The 23983-nt window shown below is 50.9% G+C and overlaps 1 protein-coding gene across 1 annotated transcript in view; it reads left to right on the forward strand.

Annotated features, from left to right (window-relative positions):
- Window positions 1-7409: 7409 nt before the first annotated feature.
- The window catches only part of ANKS6 (ankyrin repeat and sterile alpha motif domain containing 6), a 46392-nt gene continuing 29818 nt past the window's right edge, over window positions 7410-23983 (forward strand). The window contains exons 1-6 of the mRNA XM_024559965.3: window positions 7410-7833; window positions 15199-15701; window positions 19565-19609; window positions 20305-20509; window positions 21520-21626; window positions 23227-23375. Of these exons, the coding sequence (XP_024415733.2) occupies window positions 7475-7833; window positions 15199-15701; window positions 19565-19609; window positions 20305-20509; window positions 21520-21626; window positions 23227-23375 (1368 nt within the window). The 5' untranslated portion in view covers window positions 7410-7474. The remainder of the gene's footprint in view (window positions 7834-15198; window positions 15702-19564; window positions 19610-20304; window positions 20510-21519; window positions 21627-23226; window positions 23376-23983) is intronic.

A 23983-nucleotide genomic window follows, 5' to 3' on the forward strand; every position in this document is an offset into this window, starting at 1 on the left:
GAGAAACGGCCACCTTTCCTCCCCAAGCAGATCATGTCTTGGTAGTCTTTTTCTTTGGCCGTGGCGGAACCTGGGGGTGCTGCGTTAAAGCCCCCCGACAACTTTTGATTTTTACAGGGTGACTGGGAGTTTTATGTAGTTAGGGAAGTGAAAAATTACAAAGGGTTGGACAGTGTAAATACTGGTCAGGCCAGCTGTGTCTGTCAGCTGGCAGTAACCACAGTTAGGCTCCGACCCTCCCGCAGAGACTGGGGGACAGAGGGCCTTCCTTCCTGATGACTGTATTTTAAGGGAATGGCTCTCAGGTCCTGAGTTGTAGGAGAAACACACACACCTCAGAGGGACAGAGAAAGGGTTCACAATTGCAAGTCCTTTTCAGTAAGTGCTGTGAGAGAGGGTGGTGAGGGGCCTACGGTCAGGTGTCAGCTAGAACTGTGAATTCTTTGGGGAGCTTCCACCTTTCTCAAACCAGCACATGAGGGGGGTTAGGGTCACGCTGGAGACGCAGCCTTGAACTATGGGAATCTGTGCCAGTGTTTAAGTCTTTTAAAGTGAGCAGAGGTGGGTGGACAGAATCATTTGTGTTGAGAGTCTGTAGTTTTTATACACCAAGATTGAAGCCAAGTTGAGAAGACAACTCAGAGGAGCCTGGCTAGAGTTTGGTCAAGGAGAGAATCTTGGTCAAAAGACAGGTGTTTTTGACATCACAGTGCCTAGAGTATAATGGAAAAGGCAGACATTAAAAAGACAAAGGCGCTTATGATAATAGCACTTGGTCCAGTTAGGGGTATAGGAAGGCTTCTCTGAGGAAGTAATGTTTACACGACATATGAATGCTAAAGTGGTATCAGATTTGAAATCACGTTTTAGATTAATCTGGAACTCCTACTGGTGCCCTGTGCTGGGGGTGATGGAAGGGTGGTAACTGGCTTTATATCTACTGTGGCATAGAGCATGTAAACTGGGATTTTTTTTTGTTTTTGTGTTTTATTTCAATATTCAATTTTTATCCAATATTCTCTATGCTCATAGGGACCAAAGTCAAAAAAGTTAAGAAGCACAAATTCGGTCTCATTCTCTCGTTTACAGATGGGAATGCCTGCCTAAGCCCCGGAGCAGGCAGAGTCTCAAATAAGGTGGTGGCTCAGGTGGAATTAGGATCCAACTTGCCGTCCGCATCAACTCACAGCCTCTGGTTACTGAGCCCTCTGGAGGAAAGGGGACTTCAGTGAGATCTCCCCCAGGTTCCAAGAGGGAGGGAGGATTGGGGTGAACCAGGCAAAGCAGCTCCAACTTAGGACAACCTGTTGCAGCTACCAGACTAGTAGGAGTGACTCCACCCACAGAACACAGTCTGCTAATTGGTGCTAGAAGACAGGAGTGATAGGGAAGGCCTGGAGCTGTGCGTTTTGGCCTCTGTCCAGACACCCAACACATTTAAGATCTGCGGTCAGATTAGAAAACAAATACGGATTACAATTTACGGTGTCTTGGATCAGCTTACCAAACTGAAATGCTTCCCGATAGAAGCTTAGCTGCAGAGAAAAGAGTGATGGAATTAGGCCTTACAAGACATGGGTTCAAGTCCCAGGTAATGGGCAAAAGTTGTCATTTATTGAGAACCTATACCTGCCGGAAACTGCTAGACTTTATCTTTCCCATGCCATTGTGTTTCATGACACCCTTGCAGGGCAGACAGATGAGAAAACAGGCTCAGAGAGTGAAGTGACTTCTTCAAGGTCACGCAACATGCGAGCAGCAGACCAAGAATTTGAGTCCAGGTATGCTAGTTCAGGATTTCCCACCACACACATTTCTGGCAGGCTGCTGTGACCCCAAACGACTGCTTAGCTTGGTGGGTGGGCACACAGCCTTGGGGCCCACCTGCTTGAGCTCACACCCCAGCCCCATCACAGACTGCTGTGAGGTCTTAGGTAAGTCACTTAACTTCTCTGGACTCAGTTTACTCATCTGTAAAATGGTGACGACAATAATAGCATCTCCTGAGTAGGGTTCTTGGGAGGTTTGAGTGATGTGGTCCAAACAGGCAGCTTCTCTGGGCACAAGGCAGGGTGGAAGATGCCCAGCAGTCTGCTGCTCGAAGTGTGGTCCTTGGACCAACTGCACTGGTACCACCTGTGGGCTATCAGAAATACAACAGCTTGTTAATGAAGGCCAAACACTGAGAATGGTCCCTGCCCAGGGAGAGCACTATATAAATGTCCTTGGTGATAAGTGGGCATCCACAGAGGGCAAATCTAACTGGGTCCTTAGTTCTTTTCAGACCTCTCCTCAAATTGAGTGCCTCGTCCTTTCCGTGGGCTTGTTATTAGTTTGGGGGGTGGTGTATTTGTTCTTTGACCACATCGTCCCATCTCATCTCATCGGCTGCTTGATGAACAAATAGATTTCTCTAGAGGGCACTTCTGAGTTGCTGTATTAGCTCCCTTCATGGGGGTCATTACATCTCTTTTAGATGTGGTATTTCAAACATTAGTGGGGAAAAGATGGATGATTCAGTCAATGAGTGGGGTAACTTGATAACCATTTGGAGAAAATAAAGTTAAATCCCAACCTCCCACCAAAATAAATTCGAAATGGTCAAAAAATATCAAAGTAAAAAAAAAAAAAAACCCAACAATTAAAGTACTAGATTTAAAAAAAAAAACCCAAAGACCATTATGGAAAAGATGTATAAATTTGACTAAAATTTAAAAAAAAATTTATAGTAGTCAAATTTATATGACCCAAAATAATGTAAACTCAAAAAACAAAAGACAAATCAGAAAGAGATATTTTCAGATGATTTACCCATTATGTGAATTAACAGGGAAATAAAAAGAACAAACAGAAATAAAAATGGCCAGAGGATTTGAATAGAGAGCCACCCCCCACAACAGAGATAATAAAATCTCTATTTAAAATGCACACAAATTAAACTTTCTCTGAAACAGCGTTTTACCTTTCAGATTGGCAAAGATGAAAAAGGTTATTAATTCCAGAGTTGGCAAGGATGTGAATAAACAGACACGCTCGCTCACTGTTGGAAGGAATGCAAACTGGCATAACCTTTTGGAAAGCAATTAGGTAACACTTATTAGAAATGTCAATATTCACATCCTTTTGATCCTGCAATCCGATATCTAGGAATTTATCCAACCGAAATAGGTTCACAAGTGTTCAAAATATGAACATATAGGAAGCTTACTGAGTATTATTTTTAAAAAGCAAAAAGTTGGAAACAACCCCACTATCCATTAATAGATTATAAAATAAAGTGTTGCACGTCTATACACTACTATACCACAGTGTTACTGACGAGATCACACCAACTATGGGTGTTTAACATACAAGCGTGCTTAGGGTGCATTGTTAAGTTAGGAAAAGCAAGTTGTAGAGCTGTGTGGATAGTACGATTCTATTTTGGTAAAACATGTTTAACATATGCAAAAGAAAAAACTCTAAAGGAATGTTCACCAAACTTTCAACTGTTTAATGCGAACTTCTGACGAGTGAGATTTGGTGATCCTTTCACGTTCATTCAGTTTATTCACTTTTTCAATCAATATTTCTTGATCATCCACCACTTGGCAGGCAGTGTGCTAGACTCTGGGGACATGGGGGTAGACACCCAAAGCCTCTCAAGGAGCTAGCATTCTGTATTTTCGCAACACTGGGGTTCTTTACAACAGGCATGATTATCTCGCTAGGAAAAATAGACAATTACATATAAATAGATTATTTTACTTTCTGGCCAGCCCTCCATTCCTGCTTTCTAATCCACTGCACCAGTCTCTGATCTCTCTGTCCCCCTGCTCTCACTGTCTAATCTGTTTCCTGCCTTTTCCTGTAACTACCCAGACCTCACCCACTCTTTGGGACCAACCTGTGGCCAAGCTCTCCCATGAAGCGGTGAGCGATCAGTCCCACCCCCCACCAACCTGTGGGACATTCCTTTGAATTAATTGACAATGAAAGTGCACAGACCACCCTGTCCTGCTACTGTGATTCCCTAGGAACCAGGGTAGGAACCAGGGGCTGTGACGCTGTCATCCAGCACATATAATGCCTGACCCCAGGAGACAATAAACGCTGGTTGAATGGGGATTGTGTTCTCGAGGAGGTGCATTGCTCGGATCGCTGTGCAAGAGAACCTGCCCGGGAGTACGGCTGACTGAGAGGCGCCAGCGTCTATGCCTTCAGATCCTCCCTGGACTTCTCGCTGAGGCCCTGCTTCTCCTGGTTTCTCCCAGTCAGTGACTGAGTGTGGTGGGGATACCAGAACCTGGCCATTTCTGCCTGATACAATGTGTCTTTAGCAGGCTACCTCTGCTTGGTGTCACCCCATTGGGCGAGTCTGCATGGCAGTCTAAAGTTCTTCCTGCCCAAGGCTCCTCCCTTCCCACTCTCCTTTCCCAGTGGTCAGACCTGCATCATAGTCTGACCTTCCCTTTTCCTCCTTCCCCCCTTTATCCTACACAAGCATTTCTCCCAGAAAAACACCATCTTTTTTGATTCTCAGAGCATCCAGACCAACATAGGAATCAATGGAAAATATAAAAGATAGTCCTGGCCGGTGTGGCTCAGTGGATTGAGGGCCAGCCTGCGAACCAAAGGGTCACCAGTTTGGTTCCCAGTCAGGGTACATGCCTGGGCTGTAGGCCAGGTCCCCAGTAGGGGGCGTGTAAGAGGCAACCACACATTGCTGTTTCTCTCCCTCCCTTTCTCCCTCCCTTCCCCTCTCTCTTAAAATAAATAAATAGCATCTTTAAAAAAAGAGACTGAAAGATCGTTCATAAATAATTTAGGTACAAAGATGTGCTGGATTCATGCTTTAAACTCTGTGCACGTGGATGACCCTGGGATTGTGTTGGAATGCAGATTCTGGTTCAGTAGGTCTGGGGTGGACCCCAGACGCTGTCTTTCTAAGAAGGTCCCTGGTGCTACCAGTGTTGCTGGTGAAGAACACCACTTGGAGCAGCGAGATGCTGGTATTTGCCTAAAACATCTCTCTCCCCCCTGCTCTGAACCCTGGGAGGCCCACTGTGAGGACTCAATCAGCAGGCTCCGAACCTCTGTTTAAAAGCTGGGTTTGGCCAACGAGGAACCCAGGGAAGAGATCAGAGGGTGGGAGGAGGGTGAGGTCAGAGGTTTTTATTCCTCTGGGAATTGCCCCCAACTGGGTTGCAGTGGGTTGGCTGTGAACCTCTACCAAAGGTCATCGCTCCTATCAGAGAGAGCTCTCCAGTTTTCTCTCTTGCAGAATTCCAGTAACTGCTCTCTCCCTTCCCTGCTTTTGGCCTGGGGTGACAGCAGCTCCCTACTGTTACGAGCCTTGGAGTGCGGCACCAGCCCTTGTAGCTCTTAGTAAACCTGGCCCACTCTTCTGGAATTAGTCCTTCAGTAAATGTTCCTCATTTCCTCAGCCAAGTGTGCCATCTGTCTCCTGCTGGGACCTTGACTGCTACAAACATTGTTCAATGCAGGATTTTTTATAATAGCAGGAAACTGGAAAAAACCTAATTGTGCATCATTAAAAATGATGAAATTATGGCATAGCTGCTTAATGGTGTTACATGCAACCATTAAAAAGGAAGTAGTAGATCTATATTCACTTACATGGAAAGATGCTCAAACCATTTTGTTAAATGAAAACAAAACAAAACAAAACCCAGAACAGCACACAGAGTATGAACCCATTCATTAAACCTTCAAAAGGAAGTCATCTTCACCTCTATAGTGGCAAACGGATCCAAACCTGGAAATGAGTAATAGTGTATCACCTCCAACATGGGGCCTAAGTGATTTGCTCTATCCTGTAACTCACCCGCTCAAACACTTTCCATGGCTCCTCATTACTCACTGAATAAATCCCACTGTCTTTATCCTGGCACTGAAACGTTTTGCAATCTGACTCTCATGTACTTTTGAGGATTTTCACTATCTTCACACTTTGCCTAGACCTTTTCTTCCAGCCCTACTGGCCCAGACCCTAAGGGCATTACCATCTTCGTTGGTCTGCCAAGGCCATGACCCTTATTCCCTCCTCACACCCTCACCAAGTTTTGTTCTGTGTTATAACTCTACATATATGAGACTTAGTCATTCAACGATCATGTTCTGAGCACCTACTGTATGCCTGGCCTTTTGCTAGGCTTTGGGGCCCCAGCTCACAATCTGTGGAAACCACCCACCCCCTCGCTGAATGTTACCGTTATCACGATGAGCAGACGGCATCAGCAATTTGCAGGCAGGCTGCTCTTGTTAGAATCTTTCTCTCCCTCTGCCTGGATCACACTCTCCCCAAATGTCAACATGGCTCAGCTTCTCAATTCCTTCAGATCTCTGTGCAAATGTCACCTTTCTCTACCCACCCTGTTATAAAATAACATCCCATCCTCTGCTCTACTCACTTGGATTTGTTATGTTCTATGTATTGTTTGAATAGCACTCATCGCTCATACCCATTCCTTACTTGTTCGTGTATTTACAGCCTCCCTCCACTGTCAGGTCCAGGAAGGAAGGGAGTTTATTGTGTTTCCCACAGTTTTTCCAGCACCTGGAACAGTACCTGACATGTAATAGGTACTCGAGTAATATTTGTTGAGAATAGAAAGAGAATTGGACTAGATATCAGAAGACCTGGGTTCTAGTCACAGCTCTCCCACAGGAGAGTCAGGGGGCCTTTAGCAAGGTACAACCTCTGTAAGCCTCAGCTGCCTCCTCTGTAAACGGAGGGTGACCTTCTGGTGGCTGACAGGACCACTACGACGATCTAACGTGTACAGAACCAGGTCGTACAGGGTGTCAGACTTCAGCAGGCATCAAAAGTACCTAGAGGGCTTGTTAAACCACGGCGGGGAAGGGGGTTCCACACTCAGCTTTTAGTTCAGTAGGTCTGGGGTGAGGTCAGAAAGTTTGCATTTGTAAAATGTCCCCAATGTTGCTGATTCCAGAGACACTGATTAAGAGAAAGGTACAGAAGGAAGGCACTTGTAGCCCTAAAGACCCGGCCCAGATAAGGATTGGCACTAAGGGTCCGCAGGGCATTCTGTGGGGAGAGACTGGACCCATCCGTTCTCTAATTTAGTCAACAACTATTTTGGAAGCGCCGCGGGCCAGGCCATCGTGGAGCTCGACTCAGACCGGGGCCCAGCGGCCCGGCGCTCGCAGCGTCAGGAGGGCTGGACAGCCGCCCCGACCCCGCGCGGGGCAGGAAGTCTGCGGAGCCGCGCGGAGAAGGCGAAGGCAAAGGCGGACCTGCGAGCCAAGGCCTCGGACGCCGCTCGGGGCTTCCCGGAACCCGGGGTCCACCCGCGGAGGCGGTGGAGACGCGACCTCGCCCCTGGCGCGCGAGTCGCGCACACAGTAGGCGCGCAGGCGGGCGGAAGGGGGCGCCAGCGCGCGGTATCCGGGGGCGGAGCCGGAGCGGCCGGCGGGGCAGAAGGGCGCGGGCAGCGGGCCGCGGGCCGCGATGGGCGAAGGCGGGCTGCCCCCGGCCTTCCAGCTGCTGCTGCGCGCCTGCGACCAAGGCGACACGGAGACGGCGCGGCGGCTGCTGGAGCCGGGGGCGGCGGAACCTGCGGAGCGCGGCGCGGAGCCCGAGGCAGGCGCGGAGCCAGCGGGGGCCGAGGCGGCCGGGCCCGGGGCGGCGGCGGCGGCGGCGGCCGGAGCGCCGGTGCCCGTGGACTGCTCGGACGAGGCGGGCAACACGGCGCTGCAGTTCGCCGCGGCCGGGGGCCACGAGCAGCTGGTGCGTTTCCTGCTGCGCCGCGGCGCCTCGGTCAACAGCCGCAACCACTACGGCTGGAGCGCGCTCATGCAGGCGGCCAGGTGAGGGGTCGAGGGAACGGGGGGATGAGGGTGGGGGGGAGATGTCCAGCGGTCCCCGGGGTCAGGCGGCCAAACCTGTCCGCGGAACCCCCGCAGACGCCCCGGGAGGTAAAGAGTCAAGGACTCGTGCGACAGAGTTGGAATGGTAAACTTCGAGCAGCTTTGGGATTCAACTCTGGGAAGTGGAAGCTAGAAATATTGGCCTTTCAAACTATAATCTTTACACTGCAAATGGAATCTTAGAAACTCAGTCTTAGTGGTGGTCATTCATTCCTTCTTGCAACAAGGGTTTCCAAGGACCTATCTACCCACCCTAGCTTGGTGATGGGGATACTGCGGGACCCAGGTAAAGTCCCCACTGGGAGCAGCCCATATGCCAGAGTAGGCCAGACAAGGGAACAGGCTTGACAGGGAAAGTTCAAGGAGCTCTGGGAGTAGCAGACCCAGTTTAGGGAAGTGGGAGAAGGTTTGTGGTAAGGATGATGCATATATTCAAGTGGAGACCTGAGGATGCCTAGGAATTCACCAGGATGGAAGAAGTGGGAGGTGGGAACCGGGTGATAGGAGACTCATGCAAAAGTTTGGAAGCAAAAGTGAACATAAAGCGATGGTAGGAGTGTTAGAAAGATGTTATGGCTGGGAGGGGGTTGGGGTTGGCGGGAGAGAAGGTGGCAGATGCCATGCGGCAGGTATGAGAAAGGGTAATTATCCTAGGGGCACTAGGGAGTAATGGAAGGTTGGAATGGCAGAATCAGATTGTCTTGGAAAGTCGCTTTCACAGCAGTGTGGGGATGGATCGGAGGGGTGGGCTAGAGCCATAAAGGCTGGTTAGGAAAACATTTCAGTGGTCTAGGAAGAGGTGATGTTGGCCTGGAGCAGAGCAAGACATCTTCAGGAGAGCCGACAATGAGTGTGAGATGTGCTCAGGAAGCAGGATGAACAGGACTTGAAACGCTGGGGAATGGTTAAGCAAATACAGGATAAAGAAACTGGGGTTTACAGTGAGAGCTCTGACCCCTGTCAGCCATCTACTTAGGGCCCACCACTCCTCAGTTTCTTGAAGAAGTTTCCCAAGAAAGGAACACAGGTCACTAGTAATCGTGATGGAGATTGCCACATTGCTTCCCGTACAGGTGCGTTCGTTTCCTAGGGCTGCTGTAACGGCTTTCCACGAAGTCAGCATCTTCTGTCCTCACATCTTCTGACTCTGACTCTTCTGCCCCTCTTCCACATTGAAAGGGCCCTGGTGGTTCCATTGGGCCCACCTAGATAGGGGCCCACATCAGGCTCGCCGTTGCCTTCAAAGGGCAGAATTTCAACTCCTTAACAGTTAAGGAGAAGTTCCATTTATACAGTCCTAAAATTATTTCGGCCCTTTGAAGGCAACCACGAGGCTGATGTGGGCCCCGGTGAAAATGAGTTTGACACCCCTGACCTGGAATGCTCCCCATCTGGAGATCAGCGGATTAGCAACCTCGGAGATTAGTAATTGTATCCGCAACCTTAATTTCGTCTCTGCTGTGAACCTGACGCAGGTTCCGGGGGTGAGGACGTGGCCATAAGGGCTTGTTTGTCTGCAGCCTGCCCGCCAGTGTGTTAGCAAACTTTTGGATTTTTGTGTTTGATGGGTGAAAAATCAATGTTAGTGTAGCTGTGATTTGCATTCGTTAAATTGAGTGACGTAAAGCATCTTTCCATATGTATGAGCCATTTATTTTTTTCTCAAAGGCATTGAAAATTGAAAACACATTCTTAGCCACGATGCCGATGATATTTCTTTGAGTTATTTTCCAAGTGTTACACAGTTGTTTGAATTAATTTGTATTGCTGGAAAATTTGTATCCTGCATTATTTTCAAAGGTGTCATTTTCAACGGCTGTGTAAAATTCTATTGATGGCACAGTACTGTGATTTGCTTAACCATTCCCCAGCCTCTGGGCATTTATTCTAATCAGTCTATAAACACACTTTGGGGACATATCGCGGTTAGGGAGCGCATGCCTGTCCGCATGGACAAGTCAGCGTTCCATGCTCTTACCTGCATTGTTGGGACCCTTTGTCTTAAGACACCCGATTTCTTACCCAGAGCCACCTGGGGAGATCTTAAAGCCTTTGGGGCTATCCATCTTTCTTCTGCATTCCCTGTCTCTCTCAGTGCCCCCCACTCTTCCAGGCTTTAAAGTGTCAGGTAAGTCCTAGGCCTTGGTACCCATCTGTGCCGTGGCCAAGCCCGTGCATCTGTCTCTGCCATTACCCTCTCTGGAATCCACACCCTCTCTCCTTCCCCTCTGCCTTCACCCAGGCCACACCTCGTAGTGGCCTTCTCCTGCCTTCCCTTCCTCCATCCCTCCTCCACAGAGCTTCCAGGTCTTTCTGAACTGAATGCTTGGCTGTGCCTCTCCCCGAGTGAGAGCCCTCAGCATCACCGCATTTGAGACTCTCACCTTCAGACCCCTCCCCAAACCCTCTCTTCTGCTTTCCCTCTGGCTTCCTAAACTAAACTTGGTTTAGGATCTAAACTAAACTTCCTAAATTAAACCTAAAATCAGGCCAAGATGATTTCATCCATATTTTTTCTGTGTCTCTCTGTGTTTTGTTTTATTTATTTATTTTTTTGGCGGGGGATGGGGTTTAACATTTGAGCATTTATTCTGTGCCAAGAATATTATCTCTACTTTAAAGGGGAGAATCTGAGGTCACAGATTTGCTCACGAGCACACAGCTAGTCAGCAGATTTGGGAAATCTGACTACAGACCTCTCACCATACCACACACAGGAGGCCCCTTCTGCCCTCAATGGAGCCCCCTCCTCCTCCCAGCCTGGCTTCTTCTGGGAAGCCTGCCTTGATAGCCCTCTTATTGTCGGGTCTCTCAGCACCAGGAGGGCCCTGCAGTGGTGCCCACCACCCTGTGCTATAGCTGGTCCCCTTCCTCAGGGACACCCAAACCTGCCACCCATCAGAATTGCCGGGAAGCTTTTCCAAATCAGATTCCTGAGTTCCGTCAGGACTGGGACTGTGATTCAGGAGACCTGAAGGAGTGGGGAAGGACAGGGACTCTGTGTGAGAAGAGGCTCCCTAGCAATTCTGTCACATGGCAGGTTCGGGAGCCACTGATGTATGCCTCAGCTCTGCACCCCCAGCCGGCGCAGCGGGGCCCTTGGTGAGCCCCGGGGTGCCTTGCTGAGCACGGTCTGTGATTGCAGGGTGTCTCAAAGACCCCAGGTCACCAGTTTTCGCTATAAACCAAGTGCTGCCAGCTCCGAAGTCATCTGATTAATTTCATCTGATTAATTTACATTAATCTTGATGGAGCAGGAGACTCAGAAGAAATAATCTAAACTCTGTTAACTAATAATTTAACATTTGGAGAGAACTTTCCTTCTTCTCTGCAACATGGCACGGTTGGCTGGCAGTTGTGGTATAAGTGTCCTGATTTTGTCACTTGCAAATCCGGAGGCTCTGAATTAATTATATTCTTTGCTCCTTCATTCGCCTTACTGGTGCTGCTTTGGGGGCAGCAGATATGACATACTCTCTTAGTCTCTTACTCCTAAGAGAATGTGGTAGAATATGACAGTCCTGTGAGAGGGTTAGAATTGACCTAGACAGGGCCTGGGTACTTTGCAATGTACTGTCCCTCAGCTGGTGATGCTGACCATCTGTACTCAGTTGTCACCTCTGTCCAAGTTGGGTTGCGCTCTAGCTTTCTGCTGCCTACACTGTTGCTGGGGAATAACCTGTATGGGAGCCTTTTTGGAGGATATATAATCTGTCTGTCCCTCGGATCAGGACGAGCAGGTGCGTGGCCACCTGCCAACGTGTTCCAGTCTGTGCTCTTCCTCCCTGGATCTAGCTACCCCTCAGAGTGCCCTGAGACAGTGCTCCTGGCAGCTGCCACCTCAGTGGAAGGGAGCACCTGTATCCTCCCAGCTCGTTATCTTCCACACTCATCACTGGATCAGGCCAGCCTATTGGAGGCTCTGCATCTGGGCTGCAGTTTGGCCTCTTGTAGATGCTTTGGTATCTGAAATGGTTACATTCATGTTTTTTTCCCTATTCTTAAAATGATAACCTTTATTGAGCACTTACATCGTGTTAGGAAATGTGCTAAGTGCTTTCAATGAATTAACTCAATCCACATAAAACCTTAGGAAGTAGATATTATTGTCTTTCCCATTTCACAGATGAGGAATTGAGGCTCAGAGAAGGTAAGTGACTTGCCCAAGACAACACAGCTAGTCAGTGGCGGGGTCAGATGCACACCCCCAGGCAGGTGTTCCCGGCCTCTGCTCCCAGCCGTGAATCCTGTAACTGACCATTTTCTTCCTGGTGTTGGCCACAGGAAGCTACTCGCCACGTTTACCTGATGCTAAAAAGACAGGTTGGCCTCTTTCCTTTCCTTCTCCTGGCCTTCATTTCTCCCCCTGCCAGTGTGGCAGAGCTGGACTCTCCGCCCCATGCATTGAGTGATGGGCGTATGTGCCAGGTCTTTAAACACAGGTGTTAATTGCAGAAATTAACTGGCAATCATAACATCTGTTTAGAAAGCCCCAGCTTCCCTACCTTCAGTAATTACCTATTAGAAATTCAGCACACACAAAACTGTCTCAGCCTTTGTTGAACCCTCTTCTCTTTGCAGCCTCATTGAATGCCCTCTTGGGCGACCCCACGAGTTCAGAAAGCATTTCAGATGCCAGCATTTCCACTGAAATTCAGCCCTCATCTTCCCCTGTGAGCATGTGTTATACCAGATCAGCAGGTTTGGGATTTTAGGGCCTATGTTCAAGTTTTGACGCTTTTCAAATTTCCGGATTATTGCTCTCTGTTCTAATCTTGGTTTCCTTATCTGTGAAATGGGCAGTTTATCTCAGGGTTTGTTAAGATCAAATGAGATAAAAATGTGATAGTACCTTGTAATCCGCTGTTAGGAATTACGCTAGATTTTATCTCATGCTGGGTAAATACCTAGAGCAACCTTTTAAATTCTCTGCTGCAGTGGAGGACAGGCCAGCTCTTCAGCCGTCCCCACTGCCGTCTCTGGACCCACCCTGCGCAGTTAGGGGTCATTCAGTCACTCACTCATTGGTGCGACAGACTTTACTGAGCTCCACACACCGGGGTCAGCCACCCAGGCCTGTCTTTAGAGAGTCTAGTGCTGGGTTGGCCGTAACGTCCATTTGGTTTTTTCCATAAAATAAAAGGTGCACTTTTCATTTTCCCCAGTAAGTTTACTGATTTGTATATTTTTAGTATGTCGGCTCTCTCCCGCTATTGGCTTCTAGTGGGTAGAGGCCAAGCGTGCTGCTAAACATCTTTCAACGCATAAGACAGCCCCACGGCAAAGAGTTATTTGGCCAAAATGTCAATAGTACCAAGAAACTTTGCAAACCACTTTTGATGCATTCGGTCAGTCACAGCCCCTGCTCCATATACTACACAGATTTTTTTGTGTGTTTCCGTTGCGTTTTTACCTTTCTTGAAAAATAAGGCATAATATCCTGAAAATTGTTGCCTATTTTCTTCCATTTTCAATATTAAAGCGGCTGCACACAAATCCACCAATTTTGATACTTTTTTTTTAATGCACACTGATATGACAGCTGTCACAGTACAATCTAACAAAAACTGTTTTGAATGATGTTAAAGACAACTAAGCACTTACTAGAGCCATCGTACAGAAAAAATGAAATGAACTTCCGGGCTAGCCCAGCCGTTGGTGAGCACAGACGAGCCTGGCCAGAGGGTGCCCCGTGGGGATTGGGAGGAGGTGAGATTGAGAGAGTCCGCAGGCCTTTGGGCAGTGCGAAGTGGCCATCAGATTTAGGGTGTGGGAATATTGTTTTAGGCCTTGGGAATGTTGTGGAGGATGGGCAGGAAGGAACACCGCGGGAAGCAGAGAGACAGGTTGGGGTTGCAGCCTTCTGCCTTTGAGTGTATTTCAGCCTGACTTGCCCCCTCTCGGCTCTGGGAGAAGAGGCGGACCGGCTCGGTCCCCCAGTAGCTGGAGGGGCCAGCTCACTGAACTCCCCCTCCGTGGGCAGCGCTCTGTAGGCTGCAGTGACCTGGTGCTGTTAAGGTTCATGTCCCAGAAGGTATTTGTGAGTTCAGACCAGAGCTCAGCCTCAGCTGTGCCCCCACAGGGAGGAGGGAGTTCCCGGATTTAGCTGAGCTACCAAGCCCGCTTTCGGAAAGTAGGAGCGCACAGCAAGAGATTCAGAAAGCTGCCTTGCTGAGGCAGACATTACGCAGGCTTTATGGTCTTGTAAGAGCTGGCAAAGCTGGCCCTCTCTTCTTGTCATTCTTTCCTTCTGGGTCCAGGCCTCTCTCAGCTCTGACACACAGCTCGGAGCCCAGAAAGTGTGCCAACCAAAAGCGCTATAAAACAGAAGTTTTGCGCCCTCTGGCGGCAAAAGAAGGGAGGGATTTTGCTAGGCAGAGCCATCTGTTTTCCTCTTCCTGGTGTTACAGAGTTGGTGGGCACTTGGGTGTCTCCCCAGTGTCCCAGCAGGGCCTTGGCTCAAGCTTCACTGAGGGGGGTCTGGCCCAAGGCCCAAATCTAAGCCTCCGGCAGTGGACATTCCTGCCAGCAGGTGGCAGCAGGCCTCTGGCGATACCTTAGAGCCTACTTCTGACCACAGCCTTGCCACACCTCTTGGCATGGGGTCCCATGCCTCTCGTCTAGAAGGACCTTCTCTGTGTCTGCATTTAGGGAGGGGAAGGGTAGACATGACTCATAGGTGGGCCCTTCCCATGGGGAGATCAGCGTGGGCAGCGAGAGAGAGTACTGGGCTACAAAACAGCATAAAATGACCTTTCCAAGATGTGGGAGGCGGTGTGGTGCAGGGGGAAGAGGGAGGGCAGCAGGATTCAGTCGGACCTGGGTTCTGGCCCTGACGCAGCCCTCACCAGCTGGGTGGCCTTGGCATGTTGCAGAATGTAAACTGATAGCAGTGGTAATAGCTAACATTGATGCGGGGCTTCCTTTGGCCAAACACTGTTCTAGGTGACTCAGTAATTACATATTTATCATATATTTAGGTATATTAACTCAGTCCTTAACATTCCCTTGAAGGCAATGCAATTATATCCCACTTTACAGATGAGGAAATGAAGGCACGAAGAAGTTGAAGTTCTTTCCCAGGGTCGTGCAGTTAGTGAATGGCAGAACTGGGTGCAAACTTAGGCAGGGCAGTTGCTCCCCTCCGTGGTGGTGCAGACACAGGGTAGCACCAGAAGTGCCTGGCACCGCAAGATGGCCTTTTATTATAAGCAGCTCTATGACTGAGTGGCAGATGAGCATTAAATAAGTGTTTCCTCCTCTGGCTCCATGTTTAGTGTCACTGATTCTCCATCTTCCCGGCAGATTTGGGCACGTGAGCGTGGCACACCTGCTTTTGGATCACGGGGCTGATGTTAATGCCCAGAACCGGCTGGGGGCCAGTGTGCTCACTGTGGCTTCTCGGGGTGGCCACCTGGGTGTGGTGAAGCTGCTCCTTGAAGCTGGTGCCTTCGTGGACCATCACAACCCCTCGGGCGAGCAGCCGGGGACAGGGGACAGCAGGGATGAGCTGCTGGACATCACAGCCCTGATGGCGGCCATCCAGCACGGGCATGAGGCTGTGGTGCGTCTGCTGCTGGAGTGGGGTGCTGACCCCAACCACGCGGCACGAACTGTGGGCTGGAGTCCGCTGATGCTGGCAGCGCTCATTGGGAGGCTTGGCATGGCCCAGCAGCTGGTAGAGAAGGGGGCCAACCCCGACCACCTCAGCGCGCTGGAGAAGACTGCCTTCGAGGTCGCACTTGACCGCAAGCACAGGGACCTTGCAGATTACCTGGACCCATTGACCACCGTCAGGCCCAAGACAGGTCAGGCTGCTTCTCCTCACCCCTAACCCCCCATGGCTTCACAGAGGACCCCAAATTGTGTTTAAATGGCTCAAACTGAGGATCGCCGAAGGGCATGCAGAGCTCAGCGTCCAGCCCACAGAGCAGTGGCACTTAGTATGTGCTGTGTGTAAAATTCAGTTGGGAGTGCCTGTGACTTGCAACCTTTCCGGCCCACCCTCCAGAGAGAGATTTGGTAGCCCTGGGAAGAGCCTGGAAACCTGCATAGCAAGGTCCCTGCTCCCTAACCAGGCAATTCTGATGCAGGTGGTTCTGGGAACCTTTAAGAACAGGGTCAGCAAACTTTTTCTAGTAAAGGTCCAGATGATAAATATTTTAGACCTTGTGGGCCATATAGTCCCTGTCATTCTTTCCACTCAATTCTACTAGGGTGAAAGCAGCCATCGTGATATGTAAATGAGTGGGTGTGGCTCTGTCCCAATACAACCGTAATTACCGAAACAGGCACGGGTCAGGTCTGGCCCATGGCCGGTAGTTTGCCGACCCTGCTCTGGAACAGTGTGCTTGACCTCATCTGTGGTCAGTCCCCAAGGGCTGGTTCACATAAAGTTAACCTCACTTTCGAAGTTCTTCAGCACCTAGTGAGGTGTCCTGTTTTGCCATCTTTCCAGCATTTGAAGGGCTGTCTAAACCTTAGCAGATCTGCCACAGGACGCGTTGCGTTTCAAGTCTTCTAGTTCATCACGTGCAGTAGAACCCTGAAAACGCAATGCCGCACCCAGCCCAGTACCCTGTTTCTGTGATGGGTCTGCCTTGAGTGACGCGCAGCTTGAGCTGCGAAGATGGGCTGCAGCCCTGGCCGGGTGGCTCAGTTGGTTGGAGCGTTGTTCCGTACACCAAAAGGTTGCGGGTTCGATCCCTGGTCGGGGGTGCATGTAGGAAGCAGCCGATAGGTGTTTCTCTCTCTCTCTCCCCCTCTCCCTTCCTCTCTTTGCTCTCTCTAAAATAAATAAACATATCCTTGGGTAAGGATTGCAAAAAAAAGAAAAGAAAAGAATTATGCTCTTTAAAAAATAATTGAGTGACAGTGTATGAGCATCTAGGACTGAAAGGGGAAAATCTGGGGGAAAGGCCAGTTGAGGGCCCTTGACGGTGGGTGGCCTGAGTTCGCCAAGCTCCTGTTTTGTTGTCCATAAACGGGGACAGGCGTAACGCTGCCTCATGGGGCTCCCATAAGGACTAAGGGAGGTCACCCTGGCCCGGAGGGCGTGCCCGAGATGTACTGGCAGCTGCCCTTACTCCTGTTACTGTAATTTGTCAGGACCAGGCTATGAGTACAGACCTCCCTGTGGAGCAGACCCTGGGTTGAGGCTAGTTCTGCACTTTGTGGCTGGGTGGCCTCGGGCATGCTCGTTGTCCCTTCAGGGCTTCAGTGTCCTCTTCCATAAAGCCATCATATTAAATGCACTTGCCTTGTGAGGTTCTGGGAGCCGCAGTCAGAGAGTGCCTGGAAAATGTGTATCCAGCGCCTGGCACATGGCTAGCCCTCGGTAAGTGGCAGCTCTTATAATGGGTTTTACTGACCATTCATCCATTTATTCTACAAATATTTAGTGAGTGCCTACAGTGTGCCAGGCACTTCTCTCAGGACATGGGACCCGTCAGCCGGCAAATCAGACCCAGCCCCTGCCCTGGAGAACCTTGGCAATAGACAGGAATCAGCTTATTAAGTAAAGTGAGTTACATAGCACGGTAGGCGGCGGGTGCTGTGGGGGGCAAGGTGGAGGGTGCGGAGTGTGGCAGAGCGGGGGTGCAGCCTGGAGGTCAGGGGGCCCTCTTCTTGTAGGAGGTCAGCAAGGGCCACACAACGTTACTAATAATGGCAGGTCATTAAGTAAATAATAACAGACCTCAGTTCTTTTTGCTAGATGCCAGGAAATTCACCCCACGGGGGACTTAGGGACCCCTGGACCTCCCCCTTGAATTGGCTGTGGCAGGCTGCCTTGGAGGCCACAACTATCCTTGGGACACCCTCTCCACCCCCATTGTGGTGGTTTCTTGGGCTGGGTCCCCAGACCCACTGACATCAGTGCAAAACCTGGAGCCTGGAGTGAGGAAGGGACCAGCCCAGGGTCACTTGACGGCAGGGGCCCAGCTGACCCAGCATCCTGGGGTCAGGCTAGACTGTCAGTGATTCATTTGTGCCAGACCGTTGCTTAGCAACCAACACTAAAGCCAGGTGACACTGCTCTTTTCTGTCAAAGGGTCTTGGCACGAGAGGGCGCCAGCCCATAGCAAATTCGCCTGAAACACTTAAGGAAACATAACATATTTATTAGAACTAAGATGCAGAGTTGTTTCATAATTATGTTTTACAGGCGAAATCCGACACGTGGTTCTGTGTCTGTACTTCCTTTAACAGCGCTGGAGTTAACAGTTACCCTGCTGGCCTGGGGGCTGGTGACCAGTAAAGATAACAGGAATTGCTCTTTGAATAGGACCTAGCCATTTCTGATGCCTTTCCTGTCTGTTTTATTGACCCCTGCGCACCCCCTGTGGCCCCCACACTCGCATGTTGTCCCCATTTTAGTGGTGAGGAGACAGAGCTCTAGAAACATACACTCATTCCGATACGCTGACTGTAGGCCCAGTGCTCCCTGTGTCGGCCGCAGCTTCCTCCCAGCTCTCCTGGGGACAGCTGGCGGGGCGCTGGTCTGGACCAGAGGTTTAGTCCAGAGCCCCAGGTTTGACCATTCCATACCTGGAGCTAGTCAAAGGCGGCAGGAAGTCCTGCCTTTTATCACCAGTGGGGACGGCCCTGATGATGCCTGCTTTCTGACAGGAGCAGGGTCTACACTAGTCAGGCCTGGGGGAGGGCGATGGGTGAGCAGATGAGGGAGGGGCTGGCACTGGGTGGGTGCAGCAAGGCCTGGATTTGGGGGTAGGTGGGGGTACACCAGCCATGGCAGAGGGTGTGGGGTGTGGCAGAGTGGGGGTGATGCAGGCTGGAGGTCAAGTAGCCGTCTTCAGGTTGGACACCAGCACCAGCCGAGTGGCAGGGCTGCGGGGACCAGCATGTGAGCCCCTCAGGTGGGCAGGGAGCTGTGTCTGCAGGCCTGGGGCAGGGATGACTCTCAGAGTCACGTGCAGGCTGCTGCACGTTGGGAAGGAAAGCAAAAATTAACTGGCTCTTCTGGAGGCCACTTTTACGACCTTGGGCTCCTCTGGGCGTGGTAGCCTCTCAGGGCCTCTACTTCGGCATTATCTCCTGGTTGTCCATTTTGTTTGTAGGAGAATAGAATCGTCCTTTCTTTTCTTTTAATTCTCACCAGAGGATATCTTTATTGGTTTTAGGGAAGGGGGAGCTGGGAGGGAGGGGGAGAGAGGGAGAGAAACATTAGCATTGATGTGAGAGGGAAACATCGGCAGTTGTCTCCCGGGGAGCAGACCTGCAGACCTGTTGGCTAGGAGACGATGCTCCAACCAAGGGAGCCACCTGGCCGGGGCTCATTGGTTCTTTCTAAAGTTTTCATAGGAATTCAGATGTGTCCGAGACTGTGCTTTCCTGCCATATCTAAAACAGGACATCCCAAAGTTTGAATTGCTTAAGAACTTTATGAGTGTGGGATCAGGAGGTAGTCCACTGCTCGTTCGTGGGATTTGGGCCAGATGACCTCCCAGTGCCTGTCTCTGAGGCATTTCGGACACTCCGACAGTAACCCTTCCAGAAGGGCTGCTGGATTCACCTGTTACTTAGGTTTCCAATTAGATTGCTTTTGAAAAGGCGATAATTTTAAAAGCTAGGCTGTGTTGTTACCCCCTTGTGACTTTTCTGTTATGTGAAACCTTTCAGTGCTTAACTGCCAAACTCTTTGTTTACCTAGATGAGGAGAAAAGGCGACCTGATATTTTCCAAGCATTGAAAATGGGTAAGTGCTTTAGAAAATCTTTGTCGATATCTAAGTGTTCAGTGCCACATTCTTCCAACCTAATACTTGTAGTCCTCTTCAAGTTCACCCAGAGCACTTGAGAAAAAATCCGTCATTTTGTTGTTTCTCGACTCTGTAGTTTCACCCAGGGAGGCTCCGACTCCGGGGCCTGGTAGTTATTACCGCGCTGTACAAGCAGGTTGCAGCCTGTCCTCCCAGGCCCCTCCGCTCTGCAGACAAGCCTTGTGATTAGGTCCTGGCTCTTCCCTGCCTCTGAATTACCTGGCTGCCCACCTCCCCACTCCAGCCTCTTTGTGATGAAGGACTACTTAGCCTAAAATCTCCTCTTCTGATGCAGACCCCGGCTCCAGGAAGCCCTTTCTGGCCCTCAGCCCCTAGCCAGGCATGAACTCGCCTCTGCACAGGCATCGTCCTCCCTCTGTTTCCTTCCTCTGCACTCTTAGGGCACCGACACTTGTCTCTGCTAGCGAAGCTCTTTGTGTGGTCATCTCTGCCCTGCACAGACCGAGGGGTTTGGAGTGGGGGCCGCCTCTGACTCCCCTCTGGAGCCCCTGTGGCACCCCATAGCCCAGTGCAGAGGCAGGCTCAGCAAATGCTTGTTAAGTGAGCCCCCTGGGTACACACGCGTGCGGCGCAGGCCCACAGATCATCAGCGCTCCTGCTTCTGCTCGCAGGGAACTTCCAGCTGGTCAAAGAGATTGCTGACGAAGACCCCAGCCACGTGAACCTGGTCAATGGGGACGGGGCCACCCCCCTGATGCTGGCGGCCGTCATGGGGCAGCTGCCCCTGGTGCAGCTGCTGGTGGAGAGGCATGCCGAAGTGGACAAGCAGGACAGCGTGCACGGCTGGACGGCGCTCATGCAGGCCACCTACCACGGGTCAGTGCCAGCCCCACTCCCGCAGCGGCAGGGCTGGTCGGATGCTCAGGCTGAGATAGGGTTCGGGATGGGGCTTTCTGGTCCTGAGACCTACAGATAAACCCCGGGGCTGTGAAGATGCTGAGGCATGCAAAAAAAAAAAGAAAAGAAAAGAAAGAAAGAAAGAAAGAAAGATTACAGAAGTACAGGCTCATTTTTTCCTGCCCATCTGTATCCGGATTTCCTGTGACCTCATCACAGTGGCCACAAGAAACCAGGCAGCAGAAACGTTTTGTGCAGAAAGATAAGTTTCTGCAGGTTGTTTTCGGTGGAACAGGGTGATTGGTTTGTTAGGCGTTTTCACAGTTGATGTGCAGTGGCCTCCTTAGCTGCCCCTAGTGGGGATGCACACGGGCCGCTCACACCGTGGGCGTCTCAGAGACTTCGGAGCTGACACTGGTTCTGACTTTCTCCTTTGAACAGATGCCAGTGTTGCCTGGTGCTTGGGAATCCCTTCTCATTGGCATCCTATTGCCCTGTGGGAGGCCTGCTTCTGGGGGTGGGGGGTGGGTGGGGGGCTGACAGAGAGGCAGGGGTCCGCACATAGTCTTGCAGCTGCTAGGGGTCTGATTCCAGATTAGGGGCTCCTTCCTTGCCCTGTTTCAGGTGATTGTAGCATTTTCCTGCATCCTCTCTGCAAGTGGTTTTTTTCTACCTTGCTGAGCCTCAGACTCTCAGACATGATGTGAAGGGCCTTGTGTGGTGGGGGGAGGGGGCAAGAGGTTTTGGGACAGAGCCTTCAGTGTCCATTCTGTTAATGGAAGGAGCACTTAGGCTTCGCTTGCCGTGACACTCATGTCTGACCTGCCCAAGGGGTAGGCAGCAGGGTGTGTGAGATGATTTGCTGCTTTCCACGCCCTTCTTACACACTCAGCTGGGGCACTGTAATTAATATCGTGTCTTGTTGCTTGTGAGCAAAGCCCTGCGTTCGCCTTCAGTGGGTCTAACCTGGCTCTTTCTTTCCTCCCCAGGAATAAGGAAATTGTCAAATATCTGCTAAACCAGGGGGCTGATGTCACTCTTCGAGCAAAAAACGGGTACACGGCCTTTGACCTAGTGATGCTGCTGAGTGATCCTGGTGGGTTGTTGCAGGGAAAGGGCTGTGCACCTGCGTGGCCTTGCTCTGGCTGGGAATCAGATAAGCACCTGGGTTTGGAGCACTTGCTTTTTGGGGGAGGCCAGCCTCCAGCCCCAGGGGCTCACCACATAGCCCTAGGCAAGTCGCTCCCCTCCCTGAGAGGGCTGGGCTAGGGCCAGGTAGTCCCCGAGGCCTCCCTCTGGGACTCCGAGCAGGAAAGGCCTGCAAGGCCTGTGCCTGCCTTGGCAGACCACACAAATCCTAGGATAGTATCTGTGCTTCGTAGGCAGACATTCCAAGTGACTTAGGAGTAAATAAAAGGGCCCTCTGATGCACAGAATCAGAGATGGAACAGTGTATAGCTGGAGGCATCATGCTGGAGGTGTTCCGGTTACTGGCCCCGCCTCTGCTGGTCTCCAGCTGGTACCACTGCTCTCCTTGCCCCACCCCCTGAAGTGTGACAGGCCCTCCTCTGTGTCCTGGGGCTTCCAATTAGGCAGCTCAAGGGGCAGGGCCTCTCTTTATGATCCAGGAGTTCCAGCCCAGAGAGAGAGAGGCTAAGAGGCTCTCCTAACCCGTAGGCTTTGAGCCTGGAGCCATATCCCAACGTGCTGGCCGTGGGGAGAGGACTGGGGAGAAGACTTGGACCTCCGCAGTCCCAAGTGGGGTTACTCTTGCTGCCGTCTTGGCTACAGGGAGGCAGGCGGAGTGTCCTTCCTGATCGCCAGCATTGCCACCCTCCCCACCCCTCCCCATACACCACACAGGTGCTTGGTTCCATTTCCTCCCCCTGGGGTGTGAGGGAAGCAGAGCTTCACGTCTTGTGAGCAGCAGTGAGGGAGACCCTGGGAAATGACCGGGCCAGCTGGAGAGGAGGGGCCTGCTGCCCAAGTCCAGTCATTCAGAGCCAGTCTCTGCCACCCCGGGCCAGGAGACGCAGGCTCTCGGACACACTCGCCTCTCACCCTGTCTCCTCCCTCGCTCCCCACCCAGTCTATCCCTAGTGGATTGTTTTTTCCTAGTGGGTTTTTCAATGAAGTCTTTGCCTGAAATTTTTGAAGAAATGCATACTTATTATTGAATACTTGGAGAGAAAAGAAGAAACAGTCAAGAGAAAAGCAATGTTAATAGTTGGGAGTAGTTTATTTTCCCTCTTGTTTGTTGCTTTTTAAAACCTACTTGAGTTAATAATAACTAGTAATACTTAACTTTCCTTACATACTTACCATAGGTCAGGAATTCCCTCTGATCCTTCAGACACCTTTATGGGGGGGGTACCATAGTCCCCCCTTTTACACAGGCTCAGAGACCTCCCCTCACTCACCTGCAGTCACACAGCCAGAGAGGGACAGAGGACGAATTTGAACCTCTGCCATCTGGCTGCAGAGCCTGCACGGGTTACACACGGTGCACCCCGGCCGTCCTGTGGGAAGAGAGCTGTTTCTCCTTTCCGGGTGGTGGGTTCAGTGCTGCCGGCCTTTTTGCCACCTTCTGGCACCTTGCGCCTGGGATTCCGAGGCTGACGGGGCTCGGCTTGGGGCCACTCCCCATAGCCCACCAGACGTCTTTGCAGGTAAAACGCTGCCTTTTGTGCCCATAGACACGGAACTTGTTCGACTGCTGGCATCTGTCTGCATGCAGGTGAATAAAGACAAAGGCCGGCCCAGCCACCCGCCCCCCCTGCCCTGCTCGAAGGTGCGACAGCCCTGGAGTGTCCCAGTGCTGCCGGATGACAAAGGCGGGCTTAAGGTTTGCCTTTTCCTGTCTCACAGCGCTTCAGAGAGCTGGGTCCATGGGCTGGGGGATGCCTGCCACTTCCTGTTAACCCAGGGCTGGTTTAGGTGGGGGTGAGGGGGTGTGGGCAGGCAGGGGCGGGGAGTGAGATGGGGGTGAGCAGCAGGGAATGGCAGGGCCTGGGGAAAAGTGGAGTGGTTGTAACCACTTAGTGGCATCCGTGGCTGCTTTGTAAAAATGTGGGTCCATGTTATCAGATCTTCCCTTTTTTTTTGAAGAAACTAGAAATCCAGATTTTGATGTGGAAACTCAGTTTATAAATGTAGGAAATACTTAAAGTTTCTGCACGATGTAGTACTGAGCTGGACAAACTGAACACCTCTGCTCCCACCCAGGCCATCTGTCAGCAGCTTCTGCTTTAGTGTGTAGTGTATTTGCTGATTGTGCCATTCTGGGATCACCCTGCGGTCCACAGGCCCCCACCAGCTTCTTCCTGGAAACTCCAAAACATGCTCCAGTTGCTTATTTCTAACTGCAAGCCTCGTATTTTTCTTTGAATTTCTCACCAGCCCCATCTGCTCTACTTGTTTAAAATCAAACATCCATCCTCCCATCCTGTGGGA

The sequence above is a fragment of the Desmodus rotundus genome, chromosome 1 (genome assembly GCF_022682495.2).
Source record: "Desmodus rotundus isolate HL8 chromosome 1, HLdesRot8A.1, whole genome shotgun sequence".
NCBI lineage: Eukaryota > Metazoa > Chordata > Mammalia > Chiroptera > Phyllostomidae > Desmodus > Desmodus rotundus.